The sequence below is a fragment of the Mauremys mutica genome, chromosome 1 (assembly GCF_020497125.1).
Source record: "Mauremys mutica isolate MM-2020 ecotype Southern chromosome 1, ASM2049712v1, whole genome shotgun sequence".
NCBI classification, from domain to species: domain Eukaryota; kingdom Metazoa; phylum Chordata; order Testudines; family Geoemydidae; genus Mauremys; species Mauremys mutica.
The window spans coordinates 214676162-214693380 of NC_059072.1; the positions used below are offsets into that span (position 1 = coordinate 214676162).

The 17219-nt window shown below is 44.4% G+C and overlaps 1 protein-coding gene across 1 annotated transcript in view; it reads left to right on the forward strand.

The window, feature by feature from the left end:
* Positions 1 to 7732: 7732 nt before the first annotated feature.
* TMEM47 (transmembrane protein 47) overlaps positions 7733 to 17219 on the forward strand; it is a 41556-nt gene continuing 32069 nt past the window's right edge. Inside the window, exon 1 of the mRNA XM_045029628.1 lies at positions 7733 to 8173. Coding sequence (XP_044885563.1) covers positions 7948 to 8173 — 226 coding nt within the window. The 5' untranslated portion in view covers positions 7733 to 7947. The remainder of the gene's footprint in view (positions 8174 to 17219) is intronic.

The following is a 17219-nucleotide window of genomic DNA, read 5'->3' on the forward strand; positions in this document are numbered from 1 at the left end:
TTTCATGGAGCAAATATTCATAATAAATCGGTAATAAATATTATGTGAGCACTGTACACTTTGTATTCTGTGTTGTAATTGAAATCAATATATTTGAAAACGTAGAAAATATCCATAAATATTTAAATAAATGGTATTCTATTATTGTTTAACTGTGCAATTAATCACTATTTTTTTTTAATCGCACCGATTAATCGTGATTAATTTTTTAATCGCTTGACAGCCCTACTTACACAAGGCATGTTTTGTAAAAAGATTATTACAATAGTGGGTACGGTGTGAATACAAGGGTGCATTCCATCACAGCCAACAACTTAACCATTTCCTATCCTTGCTACAACTTCTATCTATCTCAGTCATAGGATAGTTCATCTCCATCTCTTCTTTTCACAAGATAGCCATACTTTGGCTTCATCATGGTCTTCAAGTTACAGTTCACCTTATGTATTTTTTTCTACTGCCTTTCATGCTCATCCTAAGCTAACAATTTTCTACACTTCTTTCTCAGTACTTCTGCCTCTTCTTGACGAATCACTCTGTTTTTGCTCATATGTCATGGCTAATATGACACTAGAATCCAAAACCGGTGGTGTTTTTTTTTTAATAAGCAAAACAGGGAGTACACCTCTACCCCAATATAACGCTGTCCTCGGGAGACAAAAAAATCTCACCGTGTTATAGGTGAGACCACGTTATATCAAACTTGCTTTGCCCCCTCCCGTTCCTTGTTCCCTGACTGCCCCCTCCAGAGACCCCCATCCCTAATCACCCCCAGGACCTCACCCCCTACCCAACCCTTCTGTCCCCTGACTGTTCCGACCCTTATCCACCACCACACCACACCCCGCCTCTGACAGGCACTCACCGGCAGCAGCGGGAAGCAGAGCAGCCCAGCCCCAGTCTGCTCCACCCTGCCAGCTCCCAGCCGCAGCGCTCTGCTTCCCGCCGTTGGTGAGTGTAGGGAGGTTGGGGAAAGGACGCCCTCCGCACTCACCGGCGGTGGGAAGCGGACCGACGCGGCCTCAGCCCGATCCACTCCTCCACCTCCCAGCCGCGGCGCTCTGCTTCCCGCCGCAGGTGAGTGCGGAGAGGTTGGGGAAAGGACGTCCCCCGTACTCACCTGCGGCAGGAAGCGGAGCGCCGCGACTGGGAGGTGGAGGAGTGGATTGGACTGGGGCCGCGTCGGTCCGCTTCCCGCCGCCGGTGAGTGCGGAGGGCGTCCTTTCCCCAACTTCCCTACACTCACCAACGGCGGAAAGCAGAGTGCCGTGGCTGGGAGCTGGCAGGGTGGAGCGGGCTGGGGCTGGGTTGCTCCCCCTTCGCTGGTGAGTGTGGGGGGATCCCTTCCCCCAAACCCCCTCCCCCGAGTGACACAGCTGGGGCTGGGGAAGCAGAGCAGCTGCTCCTGGCCCCCTGCTAATCCCCCGGGTCACTCTGAGACTGCAGGCCCCCCAAAAGTGCCCTCCCACAGCTCCTGCCACCCAGACCCTGGGGGTAGAGCCCCCGAGACCCTCTGCCCCTTATCAAACCCCTCAGCCCCGACCTGGCCGACACCCTTAACATGCTTCTCAGAGCAGCATGTCAGAGCTTTACCGTGTTGTATGCAAACCCGTGTTTTATCGGGTCACGTTATATCGGGGTAGAGGTGTAGTTCTTCATGACATCATCCAGTACTCTAAGGGCTCTCCATCTAGCCTGCAGTGATAGATTTACTGTGGGTAAGAAACATGCCACTCCTCCAGTTGGTAACACACTTCCTGTTTGGATGCTCCTTGGCTTAAGAATCTAATGTGGTATAACAAGCACTAGCAACATCTGCCACAATTTTAGTGCGTAACTGAAACACAAAGGCACTTTACTCATGGCACCAGATACAGAGGAAAACTGAACACTACTGTTACGTTAGAATAACTATTACTACCATCTTAGGGCCCAATCCTGTAATGCTTATGCATTTGTGCAGTTCTTATGCCAGTAGCCTCTCTGAAGTCAATAGAACTACTTGTATGCAGGGCTGGCTCCAGAGCCCAGCGGGGCAAGCACCCGCCTGGGGCGGCCCTTTCCCGGGGGGGCGGCAGGCTGGGCCGGCGGACCTGCCGCAGTCATGCCTGCGGGAGGTTCACCGGAGCCCCGGGAGCAGCGGACCTGCCGCAGGCATGACTGAGGAGGGGACGCTCGGCCGGCGGCTCCGGTGGACCTCCCGCAGGCATGACTGCGGACGGTTCGCTGGTACCGCGGCTCGGCTGGACCTCCTGCAGGCATGCCTGCGGCAGCTCAACTGCAGCCGCGGGACCAGCGAACCACCCGCAGCTGCGGGAGGTTCAGCCGAGCCGCGCGACCAGCGGACCCTCTGCAGTCATGCCCGCGGGAGGTCCGCTGCGCCCGGGGCTCGGGGGCGCCTCCCGGGCATGATTGCTTGGGGCGGCCAAATTTGTGGAGCCGCCCCTGCTTGTATGAGCAATACTTGTGTACAAGTTGCAAGACTTGACCCTTAGTAGGACCACTTCTTACACACAGTCGTTATACAAGGTGTTGCTCAGTGGGATAGAGTGCACTTTGCACCTTACTGGAGTAGACACTAACTGGCAAGTGCTGCTTTTTGCTGACAGCAGAGGAATATTGACTCAGGATTCCTGGGCTCAATTCCAGGTTCTGGCAGAAGTGTGATATGGTTAGACTCTTCTTCCTTCCTCCTCTCATCCCCACCTCCAAGCTTGTCTCTCACCCCTTCTACTCCTATCTCCCCCATCGCAGCTCCTGCCATCCTTCTCCTGCTATCCATTCCCCACTCACCTTCTGTCTTTCTGCCTTCACCCCCTCTGCGTCTATTCTACCCTTCTTTCCCCATCCCTTTGCATTCCAGTGAGACTGTTTCCTCCATCTTCTCCTGGGCACTTCAGGGGGACCCATTGGGAGTACAGAAAAGACAGTTTCCCTACTCTCTGTTCCAGAGCCCCATGCCACAGCAGCCAGGAAGGGCAACTGCAGGAAAAGGAGAACCCCGCAGTGAGGATCCAGCTTCAGGCTTCAGCTCCAGCCCTGGACCCCAGCCACACGGCACCAGGTGCTGGCCCTTGGCTTACCACCACCCCCACATTGCTGCTGGCCCCTGCTGTCTCCCTACCCACCTCCCCATCGAGGGCTTAATTTGTCCCCTGGCTTGCCAGGGTTGAGTAAATGTGCTGTGAAAATTTGTATTTGTATATTCGTTAATATCACTTTTCACAGCCTCCCAGCTAGCTGGTAAGTCTGCTGTGAAAAGTGACATTAACAAATATTACTTTTCACAACAGCAGACTTACTAGCTAGCAAGTCTTTTTAAAAAAAGCAACTAAAGAAGCAAAAGAAACAACAAAAAAAGATAAGAATGTGCAAAGCACCTTATTTGTGTTTCTGTTTTGTTTAGATCCAGTAAAGAATACAGACAACTGTACATTATTTTTATTATTGAGTTTTAAATTACGATGATTTGGACATGTATATTTGCATATATGTTTTTCCTAAAGTTAATTAAGTATTTTAGGAAAAATTGTCAGTCTGAGGCCATCAAAAATTTTGTTGTGAGAACCCCTGTGCTAGGCAACCTTAACAAAAGACAGTGCTACCATCTCTACCCATAATACACACAATTTCCCTGTAATGCTAACATTCTGCTGACATTTACCCCACTCTCATGAAATCGTGGGGGAAACACTGAGACGTGATTCTTCATATCATCCTGCTTTGGAACAGTGTGTCTAGCTAGGTCCAAGTACACTCTTTATCAATTTTTAATCCTGTTCTCGTTTTCTAATTATATTTCCCATATTCTTCTAATTAATTATTATAAGATAAATGTAATGATGAGGTTCAAGCAATCTGATTGGCTAATGTATAAATGACTTTTACCTACTAATTGAAACTGCCCCAGTCATTAAAAAAATCCATACACCTATTTCACACTCCCTTCCAACTTCATCTTAAAATAGCAAAATAATTCAAAACGGGGTATTTCCTTGGGATTAATGACTGGCCGAGATTAATGGGCTTCAGCTGTACTTCACAAGGACACAAATTTCTACTATACAGAACATTTAGAAATAAAAAAATTAACAACCTGTTAAAAAAACCCTTTTAATTCTACTATCATGATTTGGTTTTCACCTTGAGTATTTTGAAATTGATAATGCTATGCTGAGGCACAGGGGAAATTCTAGAGACACAGTCCATGAATGTCCTTGAAAATTAGAAATGGTTGCAAAATATGACAGTTATATGTATTGCAATGGCACCTACCCGTCACCAGTCAAGGACCAGACTGCACTGTGCTAAGCACTGTTCACACCTATAATGAAAAAGACTGTTTCTGCCCCCCTAAAAAATTTACAATCTAAGTAATATGATCTGCCCCCTTCCCCCCCATCTCTCTCTCTGGGCTTGTTATAGGAACACCTAGTTCATAGCACACTGGGGTGTAAATCTAACTTGCACTAGTCTGTCATGCACTAAGTGTCTCTATGGACTCTGCACACTAAAAGTTTAGTAGTGTGCTTTGAGCTGAATGGCTTTTGAAACATCTCAAGAGGGTATAAATGGAGGAAAACAGGAATTTGGAGGGGTTTTTTTTAGGTTGTCATTTAGATTCTGATCTCTTACCTATTATGTCATTGGCAAAATTCCTATGGAGTTCAAAAGAAGCAGGAGGATGCCTTTTAGAGAAAAAAATGGAGTTTTAAAGAAAGATGGTGTGACTGGTTGGATCACAGAAACCCCCTTGGGGCTGCCAACTGATGTGCCAAGACTACTTCTGCCCCTGCTTTCCCTGCCAGCTTGGGATGCCAGAACCCTGCCTTGTTGTGCTAGACATGCTTGCCGGCCACGAACACAGACCCAGGTCTGAACCACATCCCACAAACTGCAAGCTTAACTGAAAGCAGCTTAAGAAGTGTTCCTGTCTTTAACACTCAGATGCCCAACTCCCAATGGGGTCCAAACCCCAAATAAAGCTTATACAGGGTAAATTCATAAATTGTTCACCCTCTATAACACTGATAGAGAGATATGCACAGCTGTTTGCCCCCCCCCGGTATTAATACATACGCTGGGTTAATTAATAAGTAAAAAGTAATTTTTATTAAATACAGAAAGAAGGATTTCAGTGGTTCCAAGTAGTAACAGACAGAACAAAGTCAATTACCAAGCAAAATAAAATAAAACATGCAAGTCTATGCCTAATACAGTAAGAAAACTGAATACAGATAAAACCTTGCCCTCAGAGGTGTTCCAGTAAACTTCCTTTTACAGACTAGTCTCCTTCTAGTCTGGGTCCAGTAATCACCCACGCCCCCCGTGGTTACTTTCCTTTGTTCCAGTTTCTTTCAGGTATCCTTTGGGGGTGGAGAGGCTATATCTTGAGCCAGCTGAAGGCAAAATGGAGGGTCTCCAGGGGTTTAAATAGACTTTCTTCTGTGGATGGATACCCCTCCCTCCCCCTGTGTAGAATTCCAGCTGCATGATGGAGTTTTGGAGTCACATGGGGAAGTCGCATGTCCATGCATGACTCAGAACTTACAGGTAGCAGCCATAGTTCACATACTACCTTGAATGTCCTCAAGTAGACTTTATATGTGGATTGGAGCCTTCCAAGATCCATTGTTCATTAAGTGTTTCTTGATTGGGCACTTAACTTGCACATTCCTTTCTCAAGAAGATGACCAAATGCAAGTACACAGCCAATATTCATAACTTTGAGTAAAAAAATGACACATGCATACAAATCGGATAAATATATTCAGTAGATCATAACCTTTACAAAGATATGTTACATGGCATATGTAGCATAAAAAATTTCCAGTTATGTCATATCTACATTCATAAGCATATTCTCATAAAGCATTATGGGGTGCTACGTCACAAATGGATAATATGCATGCAAAATAATTATTATGGCTTAGGAAACGGTTCCTTGTATTTAGAGAGTCTGATTATTGCTTCCCTGAGGTTCTTTCTCCCACCTATCCATTTTTCATAGTCCTACTTCAAATATACATATAATGATATATAATCAATATATTTTTGAAAATCTGGGACTTTAATCAGTTTATTAAAAAATAATCCTTGCTTGACACCAGAAATGTTCCCAGTCTGTTTCCATCTTTCTCCTGTGAGTTGATTTTGAAAGTGAAGTGAATAGGACCAGTATCAATGTTTAATAATGACTCTAAAACATATGCCCTTGACATTCACAGCACTATAGTGCTAATTAAACACAACAAACAAAACGGAAACAAAACTCCTGCACAGCACCAATAATTTAAGACTAAATTTGGGGTCAGAGATTAGTTAAAGAGAGGGAAATGGAAAACACTAGCCTTTGCAAGAAAAGAGTTAATATTTCCATTTTTGAAAGCCACACACACACACCCTTTGGGGTTTAGAAGTGGCAGAAGGTTTCATCCTTAAAAGAATGAATTATAGTCGACACCCTTCGCTGCTAATCCTGAACCAGAAGTGTTCTTTCATTTCTTTGTTAATATACTTTGCAAAATAATTGTGTTTAAAGTAGGCCTACCAGTTGGGGACTGTTAGCTTTACTTCCAAACATAGCTTCAAAGGCATTCCTCCTCACTCACATTCTTGTTTTCGTGCCTGTCCGCTGGGCTCATTTCCCTCCCTACCCGAAAGTGATTTAGACTAGTGTCCCAGGGAAAAAAAGGGGGGGAATTGTCAAATCTGGACAAACGCCCAGCATTCTTTAAAAAAAACACCATATTTTTTCAAGTATGGTTTTAGTGGATTAGTTCTCACGAAAACAAATTTAGGGTTAAAAAAACCTAGCTACTAGATTAGCAACTGCATAATCTACTTTCACGCAGATGTTTGAGATCATAGGTGTAAATCGAGGTCATCTCCTACCCGATTTGTGAGTGGAGAGTTCCGTGTAAGGGATGCCTAGGTGGGGTGGGAAGGTGAGATCTCGTCTGTACGGTGCTGTACTTTCTTATTGTCACGGTCTCTCTGCGGGGATGGTAACCTTCCCCAGAGAAACCTTGTGTATTTAATGGTCCCGAAAGTGTTTTGTTTTGTGTCTGAACAGATTACTAAAGAAATGAATCCGGTCAAATTAAAAAGAGAGAAAGACAACCCCTAGGAGGCGTAAACTGGAAAACAGGATTGATTTGGAAACTGTGCGAATTGATTTCCAAACTTGCATCTGAAGAAGTGGGTATTCACCCACGAAAGCTCATGCTGCAAAACGTCTGTTAGTCTATAAGGTGCCACAGGATTCTTTGCTGCTTCTAGCCCCCGGGAGCAGATCTCTAGGGGCTGGCAGGCACAGCCGAGAAGAAAGGGAGGCGGGAGAGAAGAGGACGCAGAGTGGGAGCGAGGGGTGAGCAGAGAGGCTGCCCTGGACGGAGAAGTGGAGAAGAGCTAAAAGTTCCTCAAAACTTTACCGGGGGCAGGCAGAGGAGGGGATCGCGGCGAGCCGGGGACTGGAGCCGACAGGGGGAGCCGCCCCTTTCCGCCCCTCCATGGCACTCGCAGGAGCCAGGCAACAGGCTGGGGCGACTCTGCCCCACAATTGGCTGGGGAGAGCAGCGTGTGTCGGAGGGGGAGGGCCAGGCAGGCGGCTTGCCGCCTTTCCTTCCCCCGCTCCCTGGAGGAAGCCCTGGGCGTGACGTGCGTGGCTCGGGAGGGGGTGGGAGGCCCGGTGCAAGCTCCCCCCCTTCCCCAGGCAGGGGGAGGAGTGAGCCGGGCAGAGCCGGGGAGCGGGGCTGGGCGCGCTCAGAGAGCCGGGGGACTGGCGGGAGCTGCTGCCGCACCTGGTGCGCTGTGACAGGGCAGGGCTCCAGCCCGGCACCGCTCCCCGCCGCGGGGCTCTGGCTTGGCTGCAGCTCAGCAGCGCGGCTCCCCCGTCTCCTCCCTGCGCTTGCCGGGCCGGCGGGCGGCGGCTCTGCCCCGGCCCCCATGGCTTCAGCCGGCAGCGGGATGGAGGAGGTGCGCGTGTCGGTGCTGACCCCGCTCAAGCTGGTGGGGCTGATGTGCATCTTCCTGTCGCTGTGCCTGGATCTGGGAGCCGTGCTGAGCCCGGCCTGGGTCACGGCCGACCACCAGTATTACCTGTCCCTGTGGGAGTCCTGCCGCAAGCCCGGCAACTTGGACAGCTGGCTCTGCGAGTCCACCCTGCACAGCGGTGAGCTACAGCATCTCCTCCCTTCCCGCCAGCATCTCCCCCAGCCACGCCACCCATTGCGAGCCCACCCTTAAGCCGCCCCTGTCCAGCCTTACCCGGCAGCACCTCTACCCCAAGTCACTCCTACCGAGCCATCCCACCCATATCCACCCCTACCCAGCACCCCACCCTTCAGCTGCCCATGTCCACCCTTAGCCAGCCGGCACCTCTACCCCAAGTCACTCCGATCTAAGCATGCCACCCTCCATCCATCCCCCACCCTTCAGCCGTCTATAATAGCCACCCATACCCAGCTTTCCCACCCATTACATCCAGCCATTCCACTCCACCACTCCTACCTAGCACTACTCCACCCATCAAACTACCCCAGTCCCCTAACCTTCCACCCTGCACTGTATCCGCATCTGCCAGCCTGGTCTCCAAACCCCATTCCCCCTCCATAGCCAGCCTGCATCCCAGTCTCCCACTCCTCCTCAGTGCTGCATCCCAATCCCAGTCCTCTCCTATCTAGTAATGCAGTCCAGTCTCCCCTGTCTCCTCCTCCTCCTCTAGCGCTGCCTTCCAGGTTCCACTCTGCCATGCTGCACCCCAGTCCTGCACCTCTGCGCCCACCCATCCATCTCGCTAGTTCCAAATGGATAGATAAGCGATTGTCTAACTAATGCGTATGTGCAGAGAGCTCCACAATTCCACCTACCACCAAGCCCTTTCTCTGTCTTGTGGTCAGGGAGGCAGGAGCGGGTTAAGAAATCAGCTAGGTAGCTGCATTTGTCTTTGTCATGCCAAAAGGTCCTGAGTTTTGGTTAGTTCTGGTTTTTGGCCGCTGGTGGTTGTTCACCAAAGAAGGAGCAATTCTTGGAGACTAAGGGTTATATCGCTTCTCCCCTCCAAAGTAACCAGCAGGATCTGCCTGTAAAGTTGCGGCTTCCAGCCCAGTGGTCGGCAGATCAGCCTAGACAAGAAATAGCTTTTTTTTTTTTTTCTACTTTGTCCTGAGCAGACACCCTCTGGATTCTGTCATCCCTTTACCCCCCCCCCCCCCCGGTTATGTGTTTCCCTTCTTAGCAAGTGTATGTCCTTTCCAGGAAAGCTACACTACCTGCAGGGCCGCCGACGGGGGCAAAAGGGGCAGCTGCCCCTGGGCCCGGCCCTTTAAATCTCCGCTGGAGCCCTGGCAGCGTGGAAGGGCTCGCTGCGGAGGCTGACCCCCCAGCCCCGCCCCTTACTCCGGGAGCCGGGCCCCTATACCGGCCAGTCTTTTATCTTACTTTCACCCCTGCTTTTCCTCCCCTTTCATATTCCTTTCGCCCTGTTATCACGTCTCTCGTTTTGGTTTATTGGTGTTTTTTCAGCTTGTTGCCTCTTTTGTTCGTGGATGGGGGAGGGGGGCACCTTTCCTATTGGAAAAACTGCTTGGGATACTCAGAAACGGTCTGTGAATGAAACAAACAAGCTGCCTCTTGGATTTCACTCGTTTAAAAAAATCTGCTTTTTTACGGGTTTTTCTAGGCTTCATTGCAAAAACTTCTGGAGTCCCAGTGGAAACATTTACAAGTTAAATCAAAACCCGCACACAAAAACTGCTCAAGCGTCTATTTGTGCCCTCAGATTTTTGGTAACCGTGCAAGGGAAGAGATCGTTAGCTGTTTGCCTGGTTTTGTACTGTATGTTTTTAATACATGAATTTCTTCTTTTCCTGGCTTCTCTGAAATCTTTTTGTAGTTCTCAGAACCAGTCTAAGATCTGCTTGAAAACAATATTACAGATTTCCCCTCGTTGGTTGTCTTAAATTATTTTATTCATTGTCGGTGTCTGGGGTAACATTCAGTGGGGTTTAGTGTTATTTGTTTTAGACTGTGTAATGCAAAAATTACTCTTATAAATGTCATCTTGGTTCAGTTACCAGGGAATTTAAACAAACTTTGGAGGACAGCTTTCTTTCCCTTCTTCAGTATAAATGTAAATTTATGTAGGAATGTCAGCTTCCAAGTGTCTCCTTAGCAACGTGAATCCTTTGCCCCTTCTTAGTCTCCTGAAATAATATCCCCTTGATTGCATAAAGACTTTTCAGATGGCTTCATCTCCTCCCCCCTTTCTTTCACTGTGTGTTTGCCCCTCTCCCCACAAAAGAATGTGGAGAATTAAAAGAAGCTGGACAGTGCAAAGCAGCATTTGAGGGTTGTTAATCTGTCTCTAATTGCTTTGTCAGTTATCTACCTTTTCTATTTTTATGGAAGACAGAGGGAGGCAGGTGGGTGGAGAAAGGGGGATGGGTTAAGATGTCAAATGCAGCCTTGCTGGACAGTGCATGTTAAAAATCAGCAGATCTGCTGCCCTCGCCTGACTCTTTCTCCACCCCTTGCTGAAATTCTTGACTGTTCGATTCTATTCCAGTTCTTTGAAACAGCTTTGCTCATTTTCCTTTGAGGGGAGCCAGGTTTCACAAGCTACTGGGGAAGAAATGAATGATTGTTTTATTTGAGGTGACTAGAACAAGACCTTTACTTTCCTCATGTTTGGCACATGATCCTGCTCTCAAAGGGAACCTGAAATATGAGAAACTGTGCTGTTCTTTCTGCCCCACTTCACTTCAGAGCCAGATACGACTCATTAAAGTCAATGGAAAGGCTCCTGCTGAATTCAGTGAGAAGTTAGATTAGACCCATATTCCATGACATCATGAGTTCTTGCTTAATATTTGAAGTGCAATTTCTTACTGCATGAAGACTATAGTAAGCAGTACATTTTGGAAACGTTTGTCATAACTAGGCTTAGGGTCCCCAACTTCTGTGAAAAGAGCTACTTTGTTGTGTGTGTATCAAGGAATTTACAGAGAGTGATTGCATGGGCTGTAGCCCAAAATAATCCCTTTTGCCTGTTTTCATCCATGTCAATACTTCCATCACTTGGCATGCAGTATACATTTATTCTTGAGGATTTTTTAAAATAATTTTAACCAAGCACCCAATATCTTTCTTAGCATTGTTATGCTTAGCTGTGTGAATACTTCCTAGTATTGCCAGCCCTATGTGCTCAAAAATCATGAGTCAGGCCAACAAAATCATGAGATTTAAAAAAAATGTAAATACATTTTAGGGTTCTTTGTATTTGCCTCCTGGCTTTTGAGTCATTAGGGTTCACTTGGGTCATGTTTTTGAATTTTTCTCAGAACCCTGAGGGCTAGAACCTTAATTTAGTTTTCAAATGAAAGCTGATATTCTTACCTAATCACACACCTCCAGAAGCTGGGGCTTTAAGGAAAAGTCAAAGTATCACAAGACTGCCAATACAATTGCAAGAGTTGGTTATGCCAATTAAGTATTTTAGGAGTTGTGCTGCAATACAAATTTTGTCTGTGGCAAAAACTTAGGCAAAACTCTGCATGTTATGTGCAAATCTGTCTGTAAATTTTTTAAAAAGTCATCCTTCTGATTTTTAAATATGTGGGACTAAAACCAAGGATTTACAGGATTTGGATGCTTTCTTGGCTTTGTTTTTAAACAGAATCTTGCAGATTATTATTCTGATGTGGGTTAGGCTCTTCTTAAATTTTAATGTGTTTAAGGCAAAAGAAGTTCATGTTTAAATAGGGGTTTTTGAACATGCACACTTAATTTCTCATGACATTTCTATATAATTAAATGCATCTTATATAAAAATGGTATGGCACGTCTATACAGCTTGTTCTGCAGAACCATATGATACTTGGGTTCTTTTTTTACAATAGACCTTAGCCAACATATGCTGTCAAATCAAACATACATATAAATATAAACTGGTAAACAGATCAGTTCTGAAGGAATCATTTATATCAGGTAAAGTGTATTTTGGTTTAAATATATACATATGTATTTTATAGACCAACATGGCTCTTTGGGAAGCATTATGGTTTATTGTATCTATAATGCACATAAAAATATTTGTGACTATAAATGAGTATAGTTAACAAGTGTAAAGCCTTTCTGGTTAATAGGGCACATATATATTCTTTTTAGTGAACCACCTAAATACACATATTTGCAACATTTAATTCCCTTTAAGAAAATTATACTCTTTACAACCTTCCGTGAAGGTTTAAAAGACAAAACAACCCTAAGGGAATAAATATAACAAGGTCTTTATAGATGTTTAAATTTAGTAGTCAGAAGTCATTGAAGGTAAGCTGATAATCCATCCTTAACTTGGAACATAGTGCATATTAAAAAAATATTTAACTGTAGTTTTATGCTTAAAATCCTATTCTAATGTAATAAGCTGTTCTTAAAAAAATGAAGTAGAACTGACTGTCCTCATCTGGTGTCAGATCAGTTGCATGAGTTTAACCTAAATTATACACTAGGTGAAAATTTCTAAAGTAAAATGGTCAATAGTCTTGGATGACACATACATGCTTATTTTGATTCTGAGCAGTTGCGTCAAAGCAAAGTTGCTAACTCAAAAGTGACTTTGTGCTTGGAAACTATGGATCTTTGCTCTAAGTGAGTAGCTATTGACGCATATTTGCAAAAAGCTCAGCAAGGTAGGTAGTCACTACAGTACCCTCTTCTGGCTTGCTATAAAGTAGCAGAACAAATGTAATTTTATTAAGTCTAAAAAAAGGTAGTTAAACAGGAATGGAAAATTAATACTCAGTCCCATAGCTAACATAAAAACTTCTGTATTTTACTGATGTATCCAAAAAAGTGATATTCCAAACTAAATAAAATGCAACTGCAGCATATTTCTCTCTTGACAGAAAATTGATTTGTAGTGATTTTTCTCTACCGATTTCCATAATTCCAGAACATACACGTTCTCCCTCCCCCCAAAAGGAGTAATACTGACCTATAAGGATACAAACATTTTCAGCATTCTTTTCTGTCCGTCTATTAATCCTCGTATAGTAATTCAAAATACCAGGTTGGAACTAAGGGGCCTGTTGGGTTATTTAATCCATCCTTCAACAAGCTCGCCTCTTTTAAATTGGTAGTTTACATGGACTCAGTATAAAAGTAAAAAGCTTACTTCAGACCTGCCACCAATGAAGTTCTGTTAATAATAATTAGTGTTTATATAGTGCTTGAAATATATTTGAAGTGCCTTAGAATCACTAACTAATTAATCATCCCATCAGCCCCATAGTGTAAGTATGTTCCCTGTTTTATGGTAGGAAAACTGACAAAGTGACTTGTCCAAGACTGTGCTCTGGCTAACAGAGCCAGGATTATAGCTCAGGACCTTTTCACAGCAAATCCTATGCTCATTCTTCTAGGCCGCACATGTTCCCACTACAACATACCATGAAACACACTGTTTCAGACCTTTTGGAGTGACAAAGCCAAAGGCAAACATGTTCTCTAGTCACCCAAGTTGGAAGCATATTCATGGAACCCAGCAATACTCCCGCTAAGCAAACACATAAGGGGTGTTTGTGCATGTATTCAAATAAAGACACCCAACAGTTTTTTTTTTTTAAAACATGAGAAACTTTATTGAAAATATCTATCTCCTTCTTCAAATTACTGCAACTGCTTTTGTGCATTATCACTTTAAAAATTATAATGCTTACTCTTCTATTAAAGTGTGCTTATTTGGAAAAAAAATCTGGTTCCATAAATTTGATGCTCTTAAAGCTAGTGGTTAAATATTTGATGAGACTTATATTTAGAACTAAGTGGACTGTAACACTGGCCAAAGATGATCACATAGTATCCAATCTAACAAGGGGTGGGGGTAGGGTCTGTCAGGTTGTATTGCTTCATTCATTTTTTGCTTGCTCCAGATTAGTAATATAAAGACTATCATTTTGATGGAAAATGCTCTTTGAGTGATTTTGAAGTGCTAATAGTTTTTCACAGGGTACATTGAAATGAGTTTTACGAATGTTAGGAAAATATTTCCAGTTAGCTTTAAGCACTCTGCTAATTCTGGTAAATAATGATAATTCTGGCAAATAATGACATTCATATTGCAATGTAAAGTGCATTTCTCTCATCTCCCCCGCCCCCATTTCTAGTTGTTGAAATATTATAAGCCAAATGCAGAGGTGTGTGTATAGGAGCTTGGAAAAGGAGAGATTAGATTATTTTTACCTTGAAAAGTATGTCTTCAATCTTTGTCTCCCTCCCTTTCTCTGCATTAGCTACATGTAATTCTAAGGTTTCTAGGTTTCTGTAATTATTGGAATGAATGCTCAGCAATTAGTTTTAAAACAGTAAACATTCTATATGAATCTCAGAGCAAGGTCATGTATCTGGTGCAGAAAATTCCTAGGCATACATTACACGGTGAATAAATTATAGATTACATGATTTCCTGTAATATTGTGCTTGTCTTGTAGTCTGAAGATTGGTTGGCTAAAGTGATGTCTGATGTATAGCACCTTTTAAAAAAAGTGTTAAGCATTTCACATTGAGTATATCTTCTTTCATCTGATTAAAACACTTTTTTCCTCATCACTTAAAGAATGGTCCCACAAGGTTTTATAAGCTTGTGTTCAGTGGGGTTAGAAAAGCGAGAGCAGCTGGATTAAAAAGGAAAAGTTGTATCCAATTGTTTTTGGGGATTTTTTTATTAAATAAAAATTGTTTTACTTTGCTCGTGAGCAGTACATCAATGGCCAAATGATCAAGTGAATGATACATCTCAAATTGTTCATACATCTGTATACTTATGCATTCGGGCACCATTTTATTTATATATATATATATATTATTTTTTAACATGCAAACCTGTATTATTTACAGACTACTACATGTTAATATCTTTTGGATAGATTTGACTTTCTCCTATGAAGACTAAGGGTAAATGATTAGCGCTAGCTGGATATATACACACAAGCAGCAATCACACCCAATGACTGTAGTGTAGACATATCCTAAGTCTAATTGAAAATAGTGGGACTTAAGTCATCTAGGTGCTTTTGAAAATTGTACTGCAAATCCTGTTTGTGTTATGCAGATCTCCTATTGACTAAGGCCCTGATCCTGCATGCTGCTTTGTGCAATTGGATCTTTGCACGGCCCCCCACTGATTACAGTGCCATTTCAGATAAACACAGGGTGTTGCCTGCATGGGGCAAGTGTTGCTGTATTAATTTAGATGGAATAAATGGGCAAAAGGTGTTAATATAACCCAGTCACTGTCAAACATGAAACCATGTTAAATAAGTCCAGGGTTTGGCATGCAGAGACCTTAGCACTATGGCAAACAAACCATTACAATTCTTTTTAAAAGTTTTATTAAAGATACAGAAAATAAGGAAAACCAGTTACAGCATTTGGAATGTAAAATAAGACCTTTATTTTAACAACATTCCTTATTCTCTTTCCCTTTAGCTGGAGAGAATCTCACAAGGAAAGAACCTCTAGTTTGACAGTCTCTCTGATGGTGTTAAAGATAGGGTGGCCTCATGCCTAGTTTTTGACTGGAAAGTCCGGTCGAAAAGGGGACCTGATAGTATCCGGTCAGATCTATTGACTGGACAGCCAAAGTCGGCTTACTGCAAGCAGGGGAGGCAGGGTTCTCTTCCCAACCTGAACTGAGGTGGGGGAGAGAGGGGAAGAGCAGTGAATGATAGGGGGAAGGGAAAAGAGGAGCGAATGGGGTCAGGGCCTCAAGGGGAAGGGACAGGACAGGAGTGAGGACTCGGGGGAAGAGACGGGGCAGGAGTGGTTCTGCCACTCCTGCTGGAGTGTCTGGTTTTTAAATATTACAAAGTTGGCAATCCTAGTTCAAGATAGTAATAACTGTCCTCCAGCAGTGGTTCCCAACCTGCGGCCCGTGGGCCACTTGTGGCCCAATCAGTGCACAGCTACGGCCCACGTGACATCCTCAGGGCCATACCTGTAGTATATATATTGTGTGGATGCAGCTCAGATAACACACAAAAAGCTGCATATGCAACCCACAATGGTAAATGGGTTGAGAACTATTGTGAGAGAAGAAGTTAGTTAAAATGGGCTGAAGCCGCTCCGGTTAGTCCTATCCCATTTCATCCCAGGTGGTGTTTGGGATTAAGCTGGAGCCAGCAGAGGTAGCGATGTCATCTGGGTCCCTCTTTCTGGCCCGGTCTGGTTGGGACATTTCTCAGAATTAGGATGAAGAAGGTCTGGGGTCACAGCAAATGGTGGGGATGACAGTGAAGATCACTCCAGTAGCCTCCCTCTGTTTTTCCGTATCTCCCCCCCTGCCAAGTCTCTTTGTTTAAGGACCCACAGAGGGAGTGATAGATGGAATAGCCTATCTCCTCATTATTTTGTCCACCAATTAGACCTAGTATCTGACACAATTTTAGTTCAGACTTCTGGTTTCACACTTTTCTCATTTACTAAGATGTTAGTTCTCGTTTTCTTGTTCACTATGATTTTAAAAGTCTTGAATTATATCACTAGATCTTTTTGTTTGGATTAATTCAGTTTTTTGTCTCCCTTCCACAACTGTTCCCATCAAAATTTATTATGGGTTATTGTTGTCATTTTATGAACTTTTACATATCTTTTATAGTTGAGCTCACAATTAGGCTACATTTGTAGGCCCAACTATCACAGCAGCAGTTTGTAGAATGGAGGCCTTAACTGGCATTTTATGTGAGTAAAACACAGAGCCGTAACAAGGAATTTTTGTGCCCGAGGCAAGGGCCGGCTCCAGGCTCTTCAGTGGCAATTCGGCTACGGGTCCCTGAATCTCTGTCAGAGGGAAGGACCTGCTGCTGAATTGCTGCCGCTGCTTCATTCATTCTTCGGTGGCAGGTCTCTGAGTCCCTCTCGGAGAGAAGGACCCGCCGCCAAATTGCCACTGAAGAAGTGGCGGCCATAGAGCTGCGGCCGAAGCGCTGCTGATCGTGGTAGGGCTGCGCCCCTCCGCTTCACTCGCCTCGCCCTGATTACAGCACTGGTAAAACAAGTAATATTTGGATCTTTGTGTATAAAATACTTAGTCCTAGTTGAGTGTAGGGGGCTGGACTAGATGACCTCTCGAGGTCTCTTCCAGTTTTATGATTCTATGAAAATGGTAACTCTCCACCCCTCAGCTGTGAGTCCAAAGTACAAAAATACATTCTGAAATA